Source organism: Lepidochelys kempii, chromosome 11, assembly GCF_965140265.1.
Source record: "Lepidochelys kempii isolate rLepKem1 chromosome 11, rLepKem1.hap2, whole genome shotgun sequence".
In the NCBI taxonomy this organism is placed as follows: domain Eukaryota; kingdom Metazoa; phylum Chordata; order Testudines; family Cheloniidae; genus Lepidochelys; species Lepidochelys kempii.
This window is the reverse complement of record NC_133266.1, coordinates 111,561-135,818: the sequence shown is the minus strand read 5'-3', so window position 1 is coordinate 135,818 and position 24,258 is coordinate 111,561. Positions and strand designations below refer to the sequence as shown.

At 48.2% G+C, this 24,258-nt stretch overlaps 1 protein-coding gene across 1 annotated transcript in view; it reads left to right on the top strand.

Moving 5' to 3' along the window:
• Window positions 1–24,258, top strand: part of LOC140895349 (unconventional myosin-X-like) — a 275,404-nt gene that overhangs the window by 160,818 nt on the left and 90,328 nt on the right. The window contains exons 20-23 of the mRNA XM_073304794.1: window positions 4,178–4,302; window positions 4,635–4,749; window positions 18,953–19,059; window positions 22,457–22,762. Coding sequence (XP_073160895.1) covers window positions 4,178–4,302; window positions 4,635–4,749; window positions 18,953–19,059; window positions 22,457–22,762 — 653 coding nt within the window. The remainder of the gene's footprint in view (window positions 1–4,177; window positions 4,303–4,634; window positions 4,750–18,952; window positions 19,060–22,456; window positions 22,763–24,258) is intronic.

The following is a 24,258-nucleotide window of genomic DNA, read 5'->3' as shown; positions in this document are numbered from 1 at the left end:
TACGCTGGAGGGGAGGGATAGGATACAGAGGGACCTAGACAAATTGGAGGATTGGGCCAAAAGAAATCTGATGAGGTTCAATAAGGATAAGTGCAGGGTCCTGCACTTAGGATGGAAGAATCCAATGCACCGCTACACTGGGCCCCACACTACAAGAAGGATGTGGATAAATTGGAGAGAGTCCAGCGAAGGGCAACAAAAATGATTAGGGGTCTGGAACACATGACTTATGAGGAGAGGCTGAGGGAGCTGGGATTGTTTAGCCTGCAGAAGAGAAGAATGAGGGGGGATTTGATAGCTGCTTTCAACTACCTGAAAGGGGGGTCCAAAGAGGATGGCTCTAGACTGTTCTCAATGGTAGCAGATGACAGAACGAGGAGTAATGGTCTCAAGTTGCAGTGGGGGAGGTTTAGATTGGATATTAGGAAAAACTTTTTCACTAAGAGGGTGGTGAGACACTGGAATGCGTTACCTAGGGAGGTGGTAGAATCTCCTTTCTTAGAGGTTTTTAAGGTCAGGCTTGACAAAGCCCTGGCTGGGATGATTTAACTGGGAATTGGTCCTGCTTTGAGCAGGGGGTTGGACTAGATGACCTTCTGGGGTCCCTTCCAACCCTGATATTCTATGATTAAAACCTACCCCCTTGGTTCACTCTACTTCCCTATAAGCCAACCGCCCTCCCCTCCCCCCTTTGATCACCGCTTGCAGAGGCAATAAATTGTTTCAAATTCATGCATTCTTTATTAATTCGTCACACAAATGGGGGGATAACTGCCAAGGTAGCCCAGGAGGGGTGGGGGAGGATGGAAGGACAAGGCCACACTGCACTTCAAAACTTGTTGAATGCCAGCTTTCTGTGGCTTGGGCAGTCCTCTGGGGTGGAGTAGTTGGGTGCCCGGAGGCCCACAGCACCGCATTCTTGGGTGTCTGGGTGAGGAGGCTATGGAACTTGGTGAGGAGGATGGTTGGTTACACAGGGGCTGCAGCGGTGATCTGTGCCTTTCCCGCACCTCAGCCATATGTCAGAGCATATTAGTTTGATCCTCCAGTAGCCTCAGCATTGCATCCTGCCTCCTCTCATCACGCTGACGCCACCCCTCCTGTCCTCACGTTCATTTTGTGCTTTCCTGGACTCTGATATTGTCTCCCTCCATGCATTGTGCTGGGCTCTCACTCACCCCTCCTGTCCTCACGTTCATTTTGTGCTTTCCTGGACTCTGATATTGTCTCCCTCCACGCATTGTGCTGGGCTCTTTCAGCATGGGAGGACTGCATGAGTTCAGAGAATATTTCATTGCAAAAGTGCTTTTTTTTCAGCTTCTAATCTTTGATAGCCTCTGGGACGGAGATGATATGTGGAGCGATGAAACATTTGCAGTTGCGGGAGGGAAAAAAGGGAGATTAGTCTTTAAAAAGAGACATTTAGAGAACAGTGGGTAGACTTTCACGGTGAACCAAGCTGTTAACATTGCATAGCATGTGTGCTTTCTTTACAAGGTCGCATTTTGCCTCTTATATCAAGGGCCTGCCAGTATGGTGTGAGAGATCACACACGCAGGGCCGGTGGGCAACAGAATTTGACTTACAGGCATCCATGGTAAGCCACAGTCTTTTGGCTTCTTTAACCTTCCTAACGTGTGGGAATGGTTTCAAACAATAGCGCCCTCATTTCACATACCAAGCACCCGTTGGGTTGGCTCTTCAAAATGGGTTGGCCATTTAAAAGGAGGGGCTGCGGTTTTTGGGTTAACGTGCAGCACAAACCCAACTACCCCCCCCCTAATTCTCTGGGATGATCGCTTCACCCCTCTCCCCACCGCGTGGCTAACAGCAGGGATGATTTCTGTTCAGCCACAGGCAAACAGCCCAGCAGGAATGGCCACATCTGAATGTCCCCTTAATAAAATTCCCCTATTTCAACCAGGTGACCATGAATGATATCACTCTCCTGAGGCTAACACAGAGAGATAAAGAACGGATGTTGCTTGAATGCCAGCAAACACCGGGACCATTCGCTGCCATGCTTTGTTATGCAATGATTCCAGACTACGTGCTGCTGGCCTGCCATGGTAAAGTGTCCTACCATGGAGGACGGAATAAGGCTGCCCTCCCCAGAAACCTTTTGCAAAAGCTTTGGGAGTACATCCAGGAGAGCTTCATTGAGATGTCCCTGGAGGATTTCTGCTCCATCCCCATACAAGTTAACAGACTTTTCCAGTAGCTGTACTGGCCGCAAATGCATCCAAAGTCTTCAGGGAAAATTAATCATTAAACACGCTTAATTTTAAACCGTGTATTATATTTACAAAGGTACACTCACCAGAGGTCCCTTCTCCGCCTTCTAGGTCCAGGAGCCCACCTTTGGTGGGTTGGGAGGGTACTAGATCCAGGGTGAAAAACAGTTCCGGCTTTCGGGGAAAACGATTTCTTCGCTTGCTTGCTGTGCTTCAACCTCCTCCTCATCATCATCTTCCTCATCCCCAAAATCTGCATCGCTGTTGCATGAGAGTCCATTGATGGAGTCCACTCACAGGGCTGGGGTAGTTATAGGGGCACCCCCTAGAATGGCATGCAGCTCATCACAGAAGTGGCATGTCGGGGGCTCTGACCCAGAGCAGCCATTTGCCTCTCTGGTTCTTTGGTAGGCTTGCCTGAGCTCCTTAAATTTCATGCGGCACTACTGTGGGTCCCGGTTATAGCCTCTGTCCTTCATGCCCTTGGAGATTTTTTCAAATATTTTGGCATTTCATCTTTTCGAACGGCGTTCTGATAGCACAGATTCATCTCCCCTACAGCGATCAGATCCAGTACCTCCCTTTCGGTCCGTGCTGGAGCTCTTCCTGTCTACCTGGCCAGTGCATCTGAGTTGAGAGTGCTGTCCAGAGCGGTCACAATCGGAGCACTCTGGGATAGCTCCTGGAGGCCAATACCATCGAATTGCATCCCCACTACCCCAAATTGGACCCAGCAAGGTCAATTTCAGCGCTAATCCACTCGTCGCGGAGGAGTACAGAAACCGGTTTTAAGAGCCCTTAAAGTCAGAAAAAATAGCTTCGTAGTGTGGACGGGTGCAGGGCTAAACCGATCTAACGCTGCTAAATCCGACCTAAACTCATAGTGTAGACCAGGGCTTAGAGATGTGGGTAGCGAGAGAACAGACCAGTATCTCCAGGTCTGGAGCCCCTCATAGGAAGTGGGGGTTGGAGGGGGAGAGAAGGAGACAAACCTGTCGAAATGGGCCTTTTCCAAAGAGGGCCTTTTTGCAGGAAAAGTCCCCCCCCTCTTTTCTGAAACAGAGAGGAGGATAAAGCTTCGTTCCATTACCAGGGCAGGAGTGAAGATGCTTCAGATTAGCTCTCTGTAAAGAAGCAAGTTTCCTTTAGAGGGAGTTTCACCTTGACACTCAGAAAAGTGGCAGCAAGGAGGAATCTTGACCAGACTAGATGGAGAACTCAGAGAAGGGCAGAATCTCTGTGTTTTGATGTCCATCAGTCAGTATCCTATAGTATTCTGTATTTAGTATTCTCTCTTTAGGAGCAGGGCCCGCTGCAAGCTCCTGCCCCAGTATAGAAGCTCCTTCCTGCCTTTTAGCTCCATTCTTTCAGGGACACATTGGGCTCTCATTTGGATTCTCACTCATCCAGTTAAGTTGTGAAGGCAGCAGGCATGCCTGCAGTTTTGCTTCTGGGCTGCTGGAAACTACTGTTACATTTGATGAGCAGAAAGCCAGGTGCCTTCTCTCTTGCTGTTCCCCCAGCTGCATCTGATCCCTCAGTTGAGAACAGTGTAATTTTCTGCATGAATGGACTGCAGTGGGAGTGAAGGGGGCTGTGGCTCAGCACAGTTCATTGCCCACTTCCCTGCTAGACTCTGAGCTATGGAAGATGTTGCAGTTTGCTGTTGATATGTGTGCACCCAGTTCCCTCCTGCCTCTGTTCCAGTGCTGAGTATCTTTGTGGCAGCTGTCTGCCATTTGTGTCAAACTGACCCATCTTTCAGCTGGGGCCCTTAACATGCAGGGTTAACTTTCTAGGGAGCTGTGGATATGTGTCTGTGTGCCCCTTACAACGTTCAGATAAGCAGACACCATGCCAGCAAGCAAAGGGTTAAGTCTGGTATTACTGCTTGCTCAGATGTCTCTCTTTCTCTTGGTTTGTTTCTGATCTTGGTCTTTTAGGCACCAAACCTCTTTAACCCGGATGTAGTTCTAAACCAGCTCCGGTACTCTGGGATGCTGGAGACAGTGAAAATTCGAAGAGCAGGCTTCCCCATACGGTGTCTCTTCCCGGATTTCCTCAGCAGGTAATGGGTAACATGGAGGTGGGTGGTGGTATATTCCTTTTCTCTATAATTTTTGTCACTGGTACTGTTCCCAAATTTTGGATGGCTTTTGTGTTGTCTCTATGTCAACCATATTATGGGGACAGCTGCAAGTCGGAGGTGGAAGTTTCTAAACTGGAGGTTAGTCCAACTGCAGTTGGATAAAGAACATGAAAAAGAGCAGTTCCCAGATGGGCAGATAAGACAACCCTGGGGAAGGATGAATGGGAAGAGGAAGGTTTTGAAGCATGTTAGAAATGGAGAGGATAATATTGTACGTACTTTTATGTCAAGAGATTGTGTTTGGTTCTCAGGTACAAGATGCTCATGAAGAATCTGAGTGTCTCAGAAAACACCAAGGCTGTGTGTGCACGTTTCCTACAGACATGTGACAGCACCAGGAAAGAGTGGCAGCTGGGTAAAAACAAGGTATTACCTCAGTGTAGAAAAGGGTCCATTGGGGGAGGGGAGGGAAGTAATTCCTGATGCAAGAGAGTTTAATTGAAAGGTGATATACAGAGGAGCACTCCAATAAACAGCAGGTGGAGGTAAATGAATGGCACTGAATAGTCGTACCAGTGAAGGTCACTGACTGGGCTATGCTGCTGACCTGTAATGTCTCAAATGCTTCCTGTATTATATATCTGGAGATAGATTAGATGAGACCCAACAGCACTTTTCTTTCTCCCATTGGACAGGACTGTTCCCTACTGTATGTTTACTATTGCTTTGTCAAGTCTAGTTTTAAATGACCCAAGCAGAACGAGCTTTGGATTTTTGGGTGGACCTGCAAAACAATACTTTGCTCCCTTCTCATGTCCAGTCTAACTCCTGCCCACTGTGATCATGTCACTATGTACAGAGTCAACTCAAGGATTTTGAGTTGGGTTAGTGAGGTGCTGCTTTGGTGTACATTAAAAATGTGGGGGGGAGGGGCAGCTGGCTCTTCAGGTTTGCATTAATCTCCTGCTACAGGAGCTTAGCTGCTGGTGCTGGAATCAATTTAGTTATCAATATTTTTCAGGGAAATCTATCCATATGCTGAGCCTCCAACTCTGACAGAGGTTTGCTTCTGTTTTGGTGAATCTTAGCTTTTCTGTCTTATCTTGGTGCTGATGTCTTCCAGGCACTGAGAGGGCTGGAAATAGTGCTGTTTGCATTAGATGTAAAGGAGAGAGAGCTGGGTGCTGTCCATGGGTTGTTGCCAATAATAATTATCTTTGTCTGTCTGTCTTCCTAGCAGCTCCTCAAAGAAGTGGAATAGAATGGTGGAGAGGGTGGTTCCCTGTGGAACTCCACCTGTGAGGGATCTGATTGGAGAAGAGGGTTATCAATAACATGGCTCTGGATATAGTCTGAGTGGAAAGATTGGAGCCACCTCTGCATATTCCCACTAAATCCTGATACTACTTTAAGTCAGGACAACAGCATTTCCTGGTGGAGGGTATCAAATACTCCAGGGGGATCTAGCAGTAGCAGCATAGCCGTATGGTCCTTTCCCATTGAAGCACAAGATCTTCAAACAGTGCCACCAGCTGTGTTTTGCTTCGGTGTCCTGGTCTGAAGCTTGAATAGAAAAAAATCCAGGATTTTGATAGTGTCTAGATGCACCTAAAGGTCTTCTAATTTATCTTGCTCAGGAGGTTAGACAGAGGGTGGTAGGTCATTAGATTAGTTGCTTTGAGCAGTGGTTGGAGAGATTCGATTTTTATCAGTAAATGTTGGTAATTGTCGATTTCACCATAAGCACAAACACTAATGAAAAAATGTTTCCATAGATGATGATCAAAATGTACAGATAGGCAAAGGAAGAAAAATGCTGCTTGAACGTTTATTAGAGTTTGATTTATGGAGGTATAGAAGGGAACAGCTTATTCAAGAAGGGCAGGCAGGGGGAAAAGGGAGGAGGTGTTGCCTTGTATATCAAAGATGTATACACTTGCACTGAGCTTGAGAAAAAAGTGGGAGGCAGACCTGTTGAAAGCCTCTGGGTAAAGATAAAAGGATGATCTACTATAGACCACCTAACCAGGAAGAAGAGGTGGATGAGAGGTGGGTTTTTGTTTTTTTTTAAAAAACCAACAAAATCATTCAAAGCACAAGATTTGGTGGTGATGGGGTACTTCAACTTCCCAGACATCTGTTGAGAAAATAACACAGCAGGGCACAGATTATCCAGCAAGTTTTTGGAATGCATTGGAGACAACGTTTTATTACAGAAGGTGGAGAAAGTGACGAGGGGAGAGGCTGTTCTAGATTTGATTGTGACAAATAGGGAGGAACTGGTTGAGAATTTGAAGGTGGAAGGCAGCTTGGGTGAAACCGATCATGATATGGGAGAGTTCATGATTCTAAGGAAGGGTAGGAAGGAAAACATCAGAATAAAGAAAATGGACTTCAAGAAGGCAGACTTTAGCAAACTCAGACAATTGGTAGGTAAGATCCTGTGGGAAACAAGTCTAAGGAAAAAATTGTTGGCAGTTTTTTTAAAGAGCTATTATTAAGGGCTCAAGAACAAACTGTCCCAATGCTCATGAAAGACAGGAAGTATGGTAACAGACCACCTTGGCTTAACTAGGAGATCTTCAGTGATCTGAAACTCAAAAAAGGGTCATCCAAAAAGTGGAAACTAGATCAAATTACAAAGGATGAATATAAAAAAACCCCACAAGCATGTGGTGTCAAAATTGGAAAGGTCAAGGCACAAAATAAGATTGAACTAGTAAGGGACATAAAGTATAAGGAGAAGATATTTACAAATACATTAGAAGCAAGAGGAAGACCAAGGACAGGGTAGGCCCATTACTCAATGAGGAGGGAAAGATAACAGAAAAAAGGTCATTAGAAACTTGGGCGAGAACTGTTTCAGTCACATGCAAGGGCAGAAGTCAGACTGAAGGGGGTCTTGAATGACACTGGAGCAGAGGAACTTCAGACAGCAATTGTAGACTGTGTTCAGTGAGCTTAGAAATGAAAGGGAGATGGGGAACATAAGAATGTCCATACTGGGTCAGACCAAAGGTCCATCCAGCCCAGTATTCTGTCTGCCGACAGTGGCCAATGTCAGGTTCCCCAGAGGGAGTGAACCTAACAGGTAATGATCAAGTGATCTCTCTCCTACCATCCATCTCCACCCTCTGACAAACAGAGGCTACGGACACCATTCCTTACCCATCCTGGCTAATAACCATTAATGGACTTAACCTCTATGTGGGGCAGTAGCTGGAGAGGCAAATGGGGTCAAGGATGGGGTTTTTTTTAAATGGTGGAGACTAAAGCATGTTTGCATTGTAAGAAGAAAGAACCAGAGGAGAATGAGAAGTTAAGGAGCTGTGTAAGGGAGGGGATGAGTGTGAACATGAGGGAGATGGGGAGGTGGGATGGGAGGCAAGTGGAGGGGTTGGAGAAAAAGACAATAGAAGAAACTCTTGCATCTGTGACCAGTGAGAAGGAAAAGAGAGTTGCAGGAGGGGAAGGCAGGAGGGAAGGCAAGCAGAAGGGGGTGGGAAGGATAGGTTGTTATATTTTGTCAATTTCTTTTGAGAGAAACCAGCAATATAGGAGGAGGCTGGAAGGTTTGAGGAGTGAGTCAAAGGATGTGAAAAGGTGGCTGAGGTTGCATGTGTGATATTCAATTAAATTGAAGAAGCAGAGTTGTTTAGTTAGGAAGATGGCAGAACTGAAGGAGGAGAGAACGAATGTGTAGTGGAGGAAGTTGTCACGGAATGTGGTCACGGAATTTTCACCAGAGATGCACTGAGGCACGAGAGCAGGAGTGGAGGAAGTGGATGCTCAGGGTGATCCAGGGCTGGGGGTTGGCAGGGTGGACCGTATGATGGGGAAAGGGGCAAAAAGGTCAATAGTGGAGAAGAGCAAAGAATGGAGAGACCCAACAACTATCTCAATGGAAGAAAGGGCCGGGTGAAGAGGGCTGAGACTGGACAAGAAGTCCTCAGCAGTGATGGACTGGAAGCTGTGGAAAGGTGAAGTGACAGGATCTGAGGGAGGGGGCTGAGGGGCAATGTTGAAAGAGACTAGGTGATGGCTGGAGAGAGGGAATTTAGCAACAGAGATCAGAGAGAGAGCAGTGCTTGGTGAAGACCAAGTCAAGTAAATTACCCTTTTGATGAGTGGGAGAGTTGAAGCAGGGCTGCAGGTCGAACGAATAGGTCAGAGCGAGGAAACATGCAGCTAAGGGGTCAGATGCATTATCAGCATAGAAGCTTGAAGTGACAGAGAAAGTGTGTGGGGAGTGTGAGTTCCTTCCACCCTCCCTGAGGAAAATAATAAGCATGCAGTTTTACCATGACTGCGTCTATGCTAGGGTCTTTTATCAGAACATCACTGTGTCCGCCAGCAGTCACACCTCTTCACACCACTGATCGACATTGCTAGGCCAGGTGAAGTTTGTAATGTTGACATTGCTGGACAGAAGGTGGAATCCTAGGCTGGACAAGGCAGTTTTCACATTAGGAAATCGAGGTAAACACTAAGTGGGAGCCTAAGGGTTTACATGACCTGCTAACCTACATTATACCTACAAACTGCCTTGTCTTCACCAGGAGGTTGCTTCACGTTGGCTAACACAAGTTAAAAACATACATTTTTTCCTAGTGAAGACTTGATTTATTTTCTGTCTTTTGAGTGAAAGTGAAGTGAACAGGATGGGGATCAGTTGCCCTGGAGAGAGAACAGTGGCCCCATGAGTACCCTCTGTACCAGTTACACTAACTATGAAGGTAGCAGTGTTACCTCATGCTGAGTCACCAAGTTAGACCTAAACCATGACTTGTGTGTGTGTGTGTGTGTGTGTGTGGTGTGGGGAGGAGGGAGGGTTGAGGGGAGGCCATGGCATGGAGGGATATAACCCAGGAAGGAGTTTGGGGGGCAGAAGGGAGGAGGTGGCATGGAGAAGGGGGAATACTTCCTGCAAAATGAATTGGAGGATAATCTTATCCCTAGTGATTGTTTGGAAGAGGAAGGAAAAGACTCTGAATTAATATAGTGAATTGTGTAGGTCAGGAAAGGAAATGAGGAAGGGAGGGCAGGATGGGCATTGTGTTTCTCATTAATACTAGTGCAGCTGTCCTGCTGGCAATAGCCAAGCTTTTGTTTGTAAGAGGAGACTCAGGCTCTGTCCTGATGTATGCTAGAGGTCAGGGACTGGCAGAGTGAAACAGGCAGAATGTTAGCAACAGTTTGTTCTTCGAGTGCTTGTTCATGTCCGTTCCATGTAGGTGTGTGGGTGCCCACATGTACGGTAGCCAAAGATTTTTCCCTTTGCAGTATCCATAGGGCCGGCTCTGGTGCCCCCTGGAGCCCCACGCTCATGTGCCAGTATATGGGGCACCACTGGCCCTGCACCCTCTCAGTTCCTTCTTACCACCAGTGACGGTGGCTGGAACACTGCTTTGCTCTTGCAAGTGCCCTTAGCTTCTCGGACTCTGAGTTTTATTTACTGTAAATAGTTCCTTAGTGTTAAGTGCTTAGTGTTTGAGCGTTAGTTAGTTAGAGTCCTATCGGGGACTTAGTCCCAGGGACGGGGCATGCCCCACTCCTTGGGGCTTAAGCCATGTGCCACCTGCTTGAAACCGATGCTGGTTAGTGAGCCACACACAAGCTCTCTCAGGTGCCTGAGTGAGGCACAAGTAAAGGGAAGGTACCAAATTTATAAAAATTTTAGGCCCCGTACCCGAAAGGATAGGGACATACACCTGAAGGCATTTCTAATGGAGACTGCCTGGTGTTGGAACCATCCAACTTGGCACCCAGCATGTGCGCGTCAGTGCAGAGCGCATCATTGGCACCGGGTCGGTCCCTGCACCAATCCACCTCGCCTGCCAGAAGGAAGCACAAGAAGATGTGTCCAGTTAGGAGCGGCTCTCCAACGTTGAGTCAAGCAATTGATCCAAGACCTGCGCACGGCCGCTCACCACCTCCAAAGCCATCCTCCGGTGCGGGTTTGCCACCCAGCATATCCAGCCCTGATAGAGACTCACCACAGAATCCAGGAAGCCATCGGGACTCTATACACTTCTTAGTGCCATCGATGCCTGAGGCCTTCCAGGCTGCGAAGGACCTAATGGTGCTTCCCGGGCCACCTGCAGCCAGAGACTTATTTAAGGCCCTTGCGGACCCATCAGAGTGGCCCGCTCCATGGGAAAGCCTGTGCTGAGAGCATCCCTGCTGTCACCAGCGCAGTTCCAGTCGCCATGTCGCCACTCACCCCTTGCTTTAAGTCGGCCACATTTGCGGAGCCGTTTGCCTGCGAGTCAAAGATTGCTGGCATGATGCTTGTCGATGTCCTGGCGCTGGTCAATATCCTGGGTGCCGATTGATGTCCCAGCACCACTCATCATCAAGGCACCAATCATTACCCTGGCACTGGTCACTGTCCCGGTACCACTCATCATCGAGGCACCGGTCACCACCCTGGCACTGGTCACCTTCCTGGTATCACTCATCATCGAGGCACCGGTCACTACTCTGGCACTGGTCAATGTCCCGGTACCACTCATCATCAAGGCACCGGTCACCACCGTGGCTCTAGTCACCGTCCCAGTACCACTCATCATCAAGGCACCAGTCACTACCCTGGCACTGGTCACCGTCCTGGTACCACTAATCATTGAGGCACCGGTCAACGTCCCAGTACCATTCGAGGTCCAGACATTGTCAATCGCGATCTCGTTCACAGCACCGTGGGCGATTGCCTTCTCCAGACATGCACGCTTAGTTGTTGGCTCCAGCACACTCTCGAGACCGTCAGCAACCAGTTCCTACTGCGCCTCCATGGTCGGACAGAGAGGAGTACTTGGGATCAGGGAGTGACTGAGGCTCCTACCATGACTAGCATTGGTGCCCTGACTATGGGCCAGATTTCTCTGCGGGCCCATGGTCACGTGCCCAGTGGCCCCAGCAGTGGCAGATCTGGAATCCGTGGGGGCTTTCCATGGTACCCAGGGCCCAATCGTACCAGGCACTCTTGTTGGGGTCTGAGGCCCAAACCAGAGCAGGGGCCCAGCAGGAACCGGTAACAGAACTGCATCAAAGAGGAGACCCCAGCTGCCTTAGAGCAAATGGCTCCTGAGCCTGAGGAGGAGCCACCTGTGCAGCCTGTTGCCACATCCTCTTCCTCGTCCCTGGACAATGCAGTGGTGGGCACTGCCAGTGTACCCCTTGATGATTTCCAAGCCCATCGGGAGCTGTTCAAGCAAGTAGCCTCCAATTTGGGACTCAAAATTGAGGAGTTTAAGTAGTAGTCGGACGATCTCCTTGACATTCTAGCTGCCTCTGCTCCTTCAAAGGTGGCCCTACCTGTCCACAGCGGGGTCTTGAAAACTGCCAAGGTGATGTGGCAGATCCCTTCTTCTCTGACCCCTATGTCTAAGCAGGCAGAGAAGAAATACTTTGTACCTGCTCAGGGCTACAAATACACATATACACACCCTACTCCCGGGTCATTGGACATGTCAGCAGCCAATGAATGAGACAGGCAAGGCCAGTTTAGTTCGATCCCCTAAGAACAAGGATGCAAAAAACTGGACCTGTTCCACAGAAAAATATATTCTACCACTAGCCTACAGCTGTGCATTGCAAACCAACAGGTGCTACAGTTTGCAGGCTCCCTGTCTCAGGAGGCCAAGTGGGAATTTACAGCTGTAGTTGAGGAGGGTAAGACGGTAGCTAGGGTGTCTCCAAGTGGCATGGGATGCTGCAGACTCGGCAGCGCTGGCAATGGCATCCGGCATCGGCATGAGTCGTAGCTCCTGGCTCCAGTCCTCGGGACTGTCACAGGAGGTCCAGGCCTCCATGCAGGACCTTCCCTTTGTGGGCGAGGCCCTTTTCTTACAGCAGACTGATATCAGACTGCACGGGCTCAAAGATTCTAGGGCCACATTATGGTCCCTGGGCCTTTATATTCCCCAGGTGGCCAGAAGACAAGCCCACCCACCACCGCCGCAGCCTAGATACTTGGGGTCATTGAGCCAGGGAGCTTTTAGAAGGAACAACAGAGGCTTCCAGCATCACCAGTTGGGCCCATCCTCCTTAGCCCAACAACAGCAGGCAACCGCCTGCCTCTCCAGTGGGCAGAGGCAGGCAATACACCAGATTCATCTCTGGATCCAACCCGTGCTTTGTTTTTGGATCTGCTAGCCAGCTTCCTACCATCATTGGTGCCATATCATGTGAGAACATTGAGTGCTCAACAACATCGACTCCGGTTACACCCTTCAGTTTTCCTGTACCCCACCCTCCTTTCCCGTCCCTCTTCAGGGACCCTTCTCACAAGCAGCTCCCTATCCAGGAGGTAGAATCTCTACTATGGCTGGGGGTTGTGGAGGAATTTCTTCTGCATATGAGAGGGAAGGACTTCTATTCCTGGTACTTCCTAATACCGAAAGCCAAGAGGGGCCTAACACCCATTCTCAATCTCTCTCTCCTCAACAAGTATCTCAAGAAGTTAAAGTTTCGCAGCGTCTCCCTAGCCTCCATCCCCTCTTTGGATCCAGGAGACTGGTATGCCGCCCTCGACTTGAAGGACACCTACTTGCACATTTCCATTTTCTATGGCCATAGGCACTTCCTCCACGTCATAGTAAGTGAGTGCCACTTGCAGGTTATGGTGCTGCCCTTCAGTCTTACGACAGTGCGAAAGACCTTCACAAAATGCAGAGAGGTCAAGGGGTGCAAATTTACCCCATCTCAATGACTTACTTGTCAGAGGCAGCTCCTGGGAACAGGCCCGATGCAGTCTCGAGCTGGTACAAAACACTTGTCAAGGTCTGGGGCTGATCATAAATGATCAGAAATCTGCCCTGGTTCCAGTGCAGTCAATAGAGTTTATAAGAGTGGTCCTGGACTGTACCCGAGTCAGAGCTTTCCTGCCAGAGTCCCGTTTTTGGACCATGTCATATCTCATTGGTCGGGTAAGGGCATATTTCCTCACCACTGCTTGAGTCTGCATCAAACTATTGGGCCATATGGCAGCCTGTACATACATGGTCAGACATGTGAGACATTGCCTTCGACCGCTGTAGGCCTGGCTGGTGACAGTCTACAAACCCATCAGACACAGGCGAGATCATCTGGTGGCGATCCCATCGCAGGTCCTGGCATCCTTCATCTGGTGGACAGACCCAGGGTATATGCTGGACGGAATTCCCTTCATGACTCTGCCTCCTTCAGCAACCCTGATTTTTGATGCCTCCAATCAAGGTTGGGGAGCTCACCTAGGCGGCTTCAGTACACAAGGCCTCAGGTCAGAAAGCGATTGTTACCAGCACGTAAATGTCAAAGAGCTCAAGGCCATATGTCTAGCCTGCCAGGCTTTCCTTCCATACCTACAGGGTAAGGTGATTCACACTCTTATGGACAAGGCCACAGGGATGGTCTACATCAACAAACAAAGTGGAGCTCACTCATCATCCCTGAGGCTATCCAGTTTTGGGATCTTTGTGTACAGCACAACATCCTCCCAGTAGCTTCACACCCCCCAGGAGTCAACAACTCGTTAGTAGAGCTCCTCAGCAGGTCCATCTTGTCTCGCCACAAGTGGTCCCTTCACCCAGAAGTGTCCGATATGATTTTTCAAAGGTGGGAGTGTCCCCAGATAGACCTTATGCGTCCAAGCTGAACGAGACGTGCCAGGAGTTCTGCTCAATCCAAGGGTCATAGGAGGGCTCCCTGTCTGATGCCTTTCTTCTCCAGTCGTCAGAAGGGCTCCTATATTTCTTTCCGTTGATACCACTGGTACACAATGTTCTCCTGAAGAGGGAGAGACAAAGCAAAGGTCCTCATGATAGCTCTGGGATGGCTGGGCCAACACTGGTTCTGCATTCTCCTGGACCTGTCTGTGACAACCCTGTTGACCCTGTCTCTTCGACTGGACTTGCTCTCTCAGAATCAGGTCACCCTTCTGCACCCCAATCTGACATCCCTTCATCGAATAGCATGGCTGCTGAGTGGCTGAATGCCGACGAGCGGGCCTGTTTGGCGCAGGTTCAGCGAATCCTGTTGCGTAGCAGGAAGCCTTCCACCAGAGCATCTTACCTAGCCAAATGGAAGTGTTTTACCTGCTGGATTTCAGAGAAAGGAATCTCCCACTCCGAGCCCCGATTCAGTCTATTCTGGATTACTTGCTCCACCTTAAACAGCAAAGCCTAGCCCTTTCATCAATTAAAGTGCACCTAGCAGCCATCTCAGCTTTCCACCCCCCGGTGCAGGGTAAATCCAGTATTTTCTCATGAAATGACAATCTGGTTCTTGAAGGGCCTGGAGAGGCTGTACCCTCAGGTGTCTCAGTGGGATTTAAATCTAGGCCTCTTGCAACTCATGGGTCCTCTCTTCGAGCTGATGGCATCCTACTCCTTGCTTCTACTTTCATGGAAGGTTGCCTTTCTGGTTGCAGTCACCTTGGCCTCAAGAGATCAGAGCCCTAACTTCGGTACCTCCATACATGGTATTCTACAAGGACAAGATCCAGCTGCGTCCTCACCCAGCGTTTCTACTAAAGGTGGTGTCACAGTTTCACTGCAACCAAGAAATATTCTTACATGGTTTCCTCCCGAAACCTCACAAGTCCAACAAGGAATGAAGGCTACACTCTCTGGACGTTAGGCGGGTCTTAGCCTTTTATATCAAAAGGACCAAACACTTTCGTAGATCCACTCAGCTCTTCGTGGCTATAGCAGATAGAACAAAGGACCTACTAGTTTCCCCCCAGAGATTTCCTCTTGGATAACCGTGTGCATTAGGTTTTGTTATGTACAAGCGGGTGTGTTGCCACCAGCCGTAGTCACTTCTCGTTCCACCAGGCTTCCTCAACGGCATTCCTTGCACAGATTCCAATTCAAGATATCTGCAGAGCTGCTACTCAGTTCTCACCTTTGTGTTCCACTACGCTATCACTCAGCAAGCCCGGGACAACGCCAGCTTCAGCAAAGCAGTATTGCAAGCCGCATGAAAGTGAACTCCAAACCCACCACCAAGGGGTACTGCTTGTGAGTCACCTACATGGAATGGACATGAGCAAGCACTGGAAGAAAAAACAGTTGCTTACCTTTCCTAACTGTTTGTTCTTCAAGATGTGTTGCTCACGTCCATTCCACAACCCACCCTCCATCCCCACTGTCGGAATAGATGGCAAGAAGGAACTGAGAGGGCACAGGGCCGGTGGCACCCCACATACTGACACATGAGAGTAGGGCTCCAGGAAGCGCCATAGCCAGCCCTACAGATACTGCTAAGGGAAGAATCTCTGGCTACAGTTCACGTGGGCATGCACACACCTACATGGAATGGACGTGAGCAACACACCTGAAAGAACAACAGTTACGCAAGGTCAGCAACCCTTTTTTCCAGTGCACCATGGCCTTAATTTGTGATGCCATGACAAGCAGTAGCTATACCAAGATGCCAGACTCTTGTGTTCCCTTTGCTCCTCGCTCAGGCACTGCCCAATCACATCTGTCTTCAGTCAGGACACAGTTCTCCCCATCTCTTTCCCACTCTAACCAAGTTTTTCTAGATGTCTAGAGTGACATTTTATGTGGTCCTGTTGGAAAAAGAGGAAATTGGCTTAACATTGCAGGAGGTTTTTTCTTACCTTCTGGAATCCAAGGCACAGCAATACAATTTCTCCTTCACCAATGTTCTCTGCAGGAGAATTTACAGATTTGACACTTAAGATGAAAAGTGTATGCTAAAAGGAGCAAAATTTTTTGGCAGATATTTCTGTAATAGACCTTCTCCAGGGAGGGGCTGAATGGATTCTGTACATTGCGCAACATATACACTGTACACAGTGTGCGCACAAATATATGGACATCCACGTGTGAACAGAGATCTTTTTATGTACACATGTGCATATCCTTCACATATGTGTGCTTCCGGTTGTAAGTGTTCACTGCTATGTGCAGTCAACATTCACATATGTATTCTTGACTATATATTGACTAACACCATCTTGCTGTGTGTCTGACTTATCATAAGCTTCCGTCGTTTCTGTTCATATTAGAAACTAATGGCAAAAATAACCCCTATATTTCTGAATCTAGTCACTCTTCCCTCAGATGAAGATAGGCTTAAACTTTTGAGAGTGGCTATTGTGACAAAGTTCCTCCTCTACCACAGTGGGTCTTCCGCTTATTGGCGGATTTGCTCGCCTTGGAGCTTCATGGCAGCCCTCAGCTTGGCCGTTTTTCTGAACCCACAGTCCATGTCAGCTCCTCCTATGTCTGACCAGGAGTTGGGAGGATTTGGGGGGAACCCGGGCCCGCCCTCTACTCCAGGTTCCAGCCCAGGGCCCTGTGGAATGCAGCTGTCTAGACTGCCTCCTGGAACAGCTGTGCGACAGCTACAACTCCCTGGGCTACTTCCCCATGGCATCCTCCCAGCACCTTCTTTATCCTCACCATAGGACCTTCCTCCTGGTGTCTGATAATGCTTGTACACCTCAGTCCTCCAACAGTCTGCGTTCTCACTCTCAGCTCCTAGTGCCTCTTGCTCCCAGCTCCTCACACGCACACCACAAACTGAAGTGAGCTCCTTTTTAAAACCCAGGTGCCCTGATTAGCCTGCCTTAATTGATTCTAGCAGCTTCTTGATTGGCTGCAGGTGTTCTAATCAGCCTGTCTTAATTGTCTCCAGAAAGTTCCTGATTGTTCTGGAACCTTCCCTGTTACCTTACCCAGGTAAAAGGGACCTACTTAACCTGGGGCTAATATATCTGCCTTCTATTACTTTCCTGTAGCCATCTGGCCCGACCCTGTCTCCCTATGAATTAAATGACAGAGAAACAGATGATTTGCTTATGGTTTTCCTGACAAGGGAGATTTCTCTGCCTGTAGTTTGAATTCATTTTAATCTTTCCTATCTGCTTCCTGCAAAATGCTATCATTTCACAGCTAGCTATTACTGGCAAACCCCATGTTATTTGGGGATCAAAATGCCCTATCTTGGATGGATATTACTGACAGATACCTGAGTGTTCTCTGGGATTTTAATACTTTAGCAACACTTGCGAAGCTTGTCATGCCCATGAAGTCTCTGTGAATTGGATACTTCTGCTGCATGGTGGAGTTGCATCCCTGGCCCAACTCTCAAGGACAGCTCCCTCCCTGCCTAAACATTTGTAAGGTGTCTATCACTATAGGCACTGTCCCTATTAATTATTCTGTTCTGGTACCACCCACAATGTACTAGGTTCAGCGTAAATCTGATGGAAAGAACAGTCTCTGTCCCAAGTAGTTCGTAATTTTAAAAGACCAACAAACTGGCACAGACTGTGGAAAGGGACACAACATACAAGGAAAGTGGTCAGTGTGGTGACTTTCTTTATAGACTGTCCTCAATTCCTTGACCATTATTAATCAGCTAATTTCTTGCGGGCGTTGTGATGGAAGCTGTTCTTCAGGAGCGATTTAAATGCAGAGAAAGCAATGAGGGAGAGGGATGTTCCATGCAGATGGGGCAATGTGGAAGAAAGAACAGAGTCGGTTATGGGAGAAGTGGAGAAATAGGACAGCAATGCTAGTATCACTGATGGAGGGGAGGAGTTGGAGGCAGTGATGTGAAGAGGCATGGTAGATAAATAGGAAGAGGTAGTGTTATGTCTAGGGTGCTGCCTAGTGATTAGAACAGGGGAATTCGTTTTAACTCTAGCTCTGCTGCTGATTTGATGTGTGATATTGGATATGTGACTTTTAGCCTCTCTGACCCAGTTCCTGCATCTGTAAAATGCGTATAGTGCTGCCCTGTGTCACAGGGCTGTGAGCATTAATCAGTTAAAGTTTGTAAAGTGCTTGGAGGCCCTTGGATGGTAGGTGCTAGAGAAGAACAAACTATTATTAGCTATTATAAAATGCAACCTCCAGTACAGCAGCACATCTCTGGCAAGGACAACTCTCTCTTTGGGGTGCATCTCCCCCTACGTATGCTGCAGTACAGGAGCACATTCAGCAGGAAGAACCCTCTCCTCAGGATACTTTTAGATGCAGCAGTGATCAGATTCCTTTGGAATGGCCACGCGGTGTTTGATTGGGGATGGCCAGTTTCTTTATGCATTTTTCTCACCATTGGAGATTTCTGATTCTTCCATTAATCTTCACTTTTCAGAATGCAAACTGCTGCCAGGGTCCTGGAAATGTAAATGCTCACCTCTGCACCCAAAATGTGGTGTGATCTCTTTATGAAATATTTAATGTCACATATTGGTAGCCAGGGGCCAATGCAGTGAGAAAATAGACTGGTGTGAAGAAAAGATACCAGCTGAGAACGGGTTAATAACTAGCTTGCACACTCTCCTCCTCCTTCCTTATTTTTCCTTCCCTCCCCCTTCTCTCTTTCTTTAAAGCCTTGACCACAGAGTGAAAGGAGGAGGCGGGGGATGGGCTTAGAGTTTGGCTCATGTAATGCACAACTTTTTCCTTGTAATACCAGGAAAGGCACCCCAGCCGAAAGTGAGGGGTGGCTCTGGAGGGGCTGCAGCTCTTGAGCAGAGATCACAGGGCAGCAGCATAAAGAGAGCACTCTGTGCTTGTCACCAAGGGAATGAAACCTCCTGACTCTCCCCTGGGGCTGATTTCTTTCCTCTCTTTGTGTTTGTTGAAACTCCTCCCCACGGTGTCAGGTTTTCCTGAAGGAAGCTCTTGAACAGAACCTGGAGAAGGATCGGGAAGAGGAGTTGAGGAAAGCGGCTATAGTCATCCAAGCCCACGTCTTGGGCTACATGGCAAGGTCAGTGTTGTGGGCTGTCTTTGCGTTTTCTCCACCTGTCTGCTTGCAGTCTCCCCCATCCTCTCCTCTGCTCTAGGGTATTCCCATCAGCACTTCCACTCTTCTGTTCCCCCACACTCCAAATCCATTGGCTAGCTCCAAAATCTGTGTTTCTGCTGAAATCCTTGTCTGTGGTGTAGTCATTTCTTTGACCACTGCAGCCTCCTCTACCCCCTGCTTCTTACACCCCCCAGACCCCCCCCCACTCCCACCCCGTAGTCTGTTAAACATGTGGCTGCAATGACCGGGTCTCTCCACTGACTCTCTGCCTCTTCAGACTCCTCATCCTCACCTTCAAGGGTCTCCAGAACTCCACCCCCTCTACCTCTTGGCTCTCAGCTCCCACTCCTCCACCCTTAGCCTACCAGCTTCACCTAATGCTCCCTTCATCTCTCTTCTTCCCCTCTCCCAACTCTGCCTTTATTAGCACTGTCCCCAAGGCCTGGAGCAGCTTTCCTTCTCCTATTTTCCCAGGGGCCTCTCTCCTTCTTTAAGTTACTCGTAAGAACTTACTACTTTGGGCGAGCCTTTCACCACTGATCTCCTGTCAACTGCTCCCTTTTGCCACTACTGTTCCTAATCATAGTAGTGTTAAAGAAAAGCCATTACAGAAGAGCCATCCCCTCTCCTGCCCCTTGAAGTTAAGGTAACAGCTGACTCTTTAATGATTGTAGCACATGCTGCTTGCCAAAATAAAGCAAAATGCTGTCTCCATGCCTTTCCCTCTTCCCTTGTCTGGGTGCCTTTACTTGCTGTGCAGTCTGTGTAAATTAGAGTGTAAATTCCTCATGGCGGGGACATTTAAATAATAATAATTAATAATCAGAAACCTCCAGATATTTTGGGAAAGGAGGGGAGTTATCACATTGTAAAACATAGTTTCTAGACAGCATTGCTAAGGGAAAACTGCAATGTCTCTTCTGTGACTTTCCTGGAAAGGAAGGTATCCAGCTAGTGGACTGGGAGATTGGGATGTACACCATTCATCTAAGTTTAGTCTTCAAATCAAGCAGTGCTTCCATGGTCAAAAGGAAAACTCCTTATTCAACAGCTGGTGGCAAATGAGACATTGCAGAGGGAGGTGTAGGAGCAGAAAACAGGGAAGATGAAGGTTGGAGAAAGTGAAGTTAGAAATCCTTTTTTGTAAACATTTCAGTGTTGCACTGCATCAACATTAGAGAAGCTCCAATAAAAAGGAATTGGTATGGGACAAGTCCAGAAAAGGTTTCGAATGAGTAAGGCAAAACTAGAGAGTGCTGCCATGTAGCACTTAGAGCTTATCAATCACCAAGATTATGTAAATTAAGCAGAGTAACCCTGCTGTGAAGAGTTAGCTGTTCCAGGATTTTACTGTCATCTTTATCCATATCTTCAGGGACTTGTTCTGAGAATTGGGGAAAGAGGCCTAAGGGATGGAAGGTTACATGGTTCGCTCTGTACACTCTGCTTTACTTTCCCAGGAGCTCAGGGTGTCTGAATGGTCACTAAAGTGAAATATCTGAATCAGAAAATAAACCAAAGTGAAAATGCCCCATTTTGTTTAGCAGACCTGCTCCTTGTGGGACTCCTAGTCACAGCTGCTGACTCCACCAACTAAAATAAGTTGTTACTTTTCTTAGCCCTGCAGGATTAAGACTAAGCCCTGCAGGACCTGTGGAGAACTGGGGCTGTAAACTGGGCTGTGTCCCTGTTAGCCTTTCAGGACCTGCATGGGTCTGGGGGAGGGAGCCACACTCCGTCCCCATGTGGCTTCTATGACTCTTGGAGGGGGAGCCAAGCCCAGTACCTTGCAGCATCAAGAGAATAGGTAACTAAATTCCAGTTGCCAAATCAGGGTCCTTATCCCCTCTGTGTTTTATATCTGAGTAAGGGTGAAGTGCAGGATCACTGTATTTCACAGCCCTCCTGCATTGGCTGCAGAAGTTGGCTTTACCTTGGGAAGTGGAGGAAGGTGATCAGAAGGCTCCAGATGGGGCATTACATTCTATTGCCTGTGTATACCTGAGGTCAGGTTAGATGATCATAATGGTCTCTTCTGGCCTTAACTTCTGACAGATAGATATTATCAGGAAGAGCACCACGGAGCTGAGTAGGGCCCTGTCATGGTACCTTTTGTCTATATGCTTTGTCCACCTTAGAGGAGGCTAAGTATGCAGCTGGCCACCCTCTGTATGAGGAGAGGCACTGGGGAGAGAAGCAGGGGGAAGAGGCAGCCCCCAACCAGTTTATTTAAACCTGCTTCTGTCGCCCTTTCTCCTTCTTCCCCTCTCTGTAGCCTGCATCCAGCTGCTGCTGCTGCTGGCAGAGCTGTCCCTGGGGTACGGTGAATCAGGGGGACTGCGGGGCCCAATTCTTCGCGAGGAGGTGGGCAGGGAGGTGAGGCAGGAGGGAGAGCGGGGTGAACAGGGAGGCAGGCGAGAAGGAGCCCCCCTACCAGAACCTCTCCCTCCCCACAGCCCACTGGCAAGCCGCACCAATCAGTACCTTCCCCTCCCTCTCAGCCCCTGCTGCCTGCCACGGATCACATGTTTCGCAGCATCAGGAGGCGCTGGGGGCGAGAGGAGCGAGGGTGCAGGGTGCTCCGGGGAGGAGGTGGAACTGGACGGGGGAGGGGCGGGAAGAGGTGGGGCGGGGGCAAAGCGGGAGTGGGAAGAAGCAGGGCAGGGGTGGGGCCTTGGGGGGAAGGGGTAGAGTTGGGGGTGGGGCCTGGGCGGAACCAGGGGGAGCACCCCCCTGCAGATTAGAAACTCAGTGCCTGTGTCCCAGGCCTCACACCCCCTAGGTATGGCTCTGGCTGCTGGACCCCTGGTTTCATTGTTGTTAATGTAGCATAATCTCAGATGCTTACGCTGGGCCTAGGGGATCATTCTCAGGTTGTGTTTGAAATTTCAAGGCGGTTCAGTGGCCAGCGAGGTGGATGCTGGGGGTGTTTTCCTCTCTAAAGATTCCAAGGGGTCTGTGCGATGGGCATACAAGTGTGCTAGGCTGTTAGTTTTTCAGAGATGTGCATGTAAGATTTGAGGAGCATGAAACTTCCTTTCTAGTGGGTGACAATCTCTTCTTCATCCCCTGGGGATCTCATGCTCCTTTTCCCTTTCAACAAAGGCAGACATATTAAAGCAGCTCCAAGAAGGGTCACTTTGATGACAGGAATAAGGTGGCAGATGCAGGAAAGACGGCAGCAAGGAAAAGAATCTTCGCGTGGTAGAAAAAGAGGGAGAGACTTGTGCCCCCTATGGGCACTGGCATGCTCACGTCATTTGGTCAGCACTTTGGTACCATGGGGAGCCGTTCCTTAGAAACATGAGAGACATGGCTGTAACAGAAGTGGTCAGTAACTGTTTGGTTTTGTTTGTAGGAAGAAGTACCGAAAAGCCCTAGTCAGTATAGTTACAATCCAGAAGAACTATCGAGCGCACTTCTGGAAGAAAGCCCTCCTGCGACTGAAGGCTTCGGCTGTTGTCCTGCAGAAGCATTGGCGTGGCCAGCTGGCTCGCAGCCTCTATCGGCATCTACTGCAGCAGGAACAGAGACGGAAACAGGAAGTGGAGGAGAGGAGAAGGCAAGAAGAGGAAGAGCAGTTCAGAAGGGAGGAAGAGGAAAGACAATGGCAAGAAGAGGAGGAGCTTAGGAGGAAACAGGAGGAGGAAGAAGAGAAGAAAAGGTACAGGATTATTTCTCACAGTTCTAGTTACATGGCTGGCTCCTAGTAGTGAATCTGCCAAGGTGTATGAATAGGTCTGAGGCTCTGGCATGACAGCAATGCCTTCAGGCCATAAGGAAGCAGTCACTTGAGACATCGTTGCAGTAATTACATAGTGTACTTAGATTTCCAGAAAGCCTTTGACAAGGTCCCTCACCAAAGGCTCTTAAGTAAATTAAGTTGCAATGGGATAAGAGGGAAGATCCTTTCATGGATTGAGAATTGGTTAAAAGACAGGGAACAAAAAGTAGGAATAAATGGTAAATTTTCAGAATGGAGAGGGGTAACTAGTGGTGTTTCCCAAGGGTCAGTCCTAGGACCAATCCTATTCAACTTATTCATAAATGATCTGGAGAAAGGGGTAAACAGTGAGGTGGCAAAGTTTGCAGATGATACTAAACTGCTCAGATAGTTAAGACCAAAGCAGACTGTGAAGAACTTCAAAAAGATCTCACAAAACTAAGTGATTGTGCAACAAAATGGCAAATGAAATTTAATGTGGATAAATGTAAAGTAATGCACATTGGAAAAAATAACCCCAATTATACATACAGTATGATGGGGGCTAATTTAGCTACAACTAATCAGGAGAAAGATCTTGGCGTCATTGTGGATAGTTTTCTGAAGACGTCCACGCAGCATGCAGCGGCAGTCAAAAAAGCAGAAGGGGTGTTGGGAATCATTAAAAAAGGGATAGAGAATAAGACGGAGAATATCTTATTGCCCTTATATAATACTGCGTACTTGAATACTGCGTACAGATGTGGTCCCCTCATCTGAAAAAAGATATACTGGCAGTAGAAAAGGTTCAGAAAAGGGCAACTAAAATGATTAGGGGTTTGGAAAGGGTCTCATATGAGGAGAGATTAAGGGGGGATTTTGATTAGAGATATATAAAATCATGAGAGGTGTGAAGAAAGTGAATAAGGAAAAGTTATTTACTTGTTCCCATAATATAAGAACTAGGGCCACCAAATGAAATTAATGGACAACAGGTTTAAAACAAATAAAAGGAAGTTCTTCATTCAGCACACAGTCAACCTGTGGAACTCCTTGCCTGAGGAGCTTGTGAAGGCTAGGACTATTAACAGGGTTTAACAGAGAACTGGATAAATTCATGGAGGTTAAGTCCATTCATGGCTATTAGCCAGGATGGGTAAGGAATGGTGTCCCTAGCCTCTGTTTGTCAGAGGGTGGAGCTGGATGGCAGGAGAGAGATCACTAGATCATTACCTGTTAGGTTCACTCCCTGTGGGGTATCTGGCATTGGGCACTGTTGGTAGACAGGATACTGGGCTGGATGGACCTTTGGTCTGACCCAGTATGGTCATTCTTATGTTCTTAATTTGGATACATTCACAAGTCTCTTTAGGACAGGAGTTACTCCTGGGAGCATTCTGCATGAAAAAATGAAAAATTCTGCACACAATATTTTAAAATTCTGCAAAATTCTACAA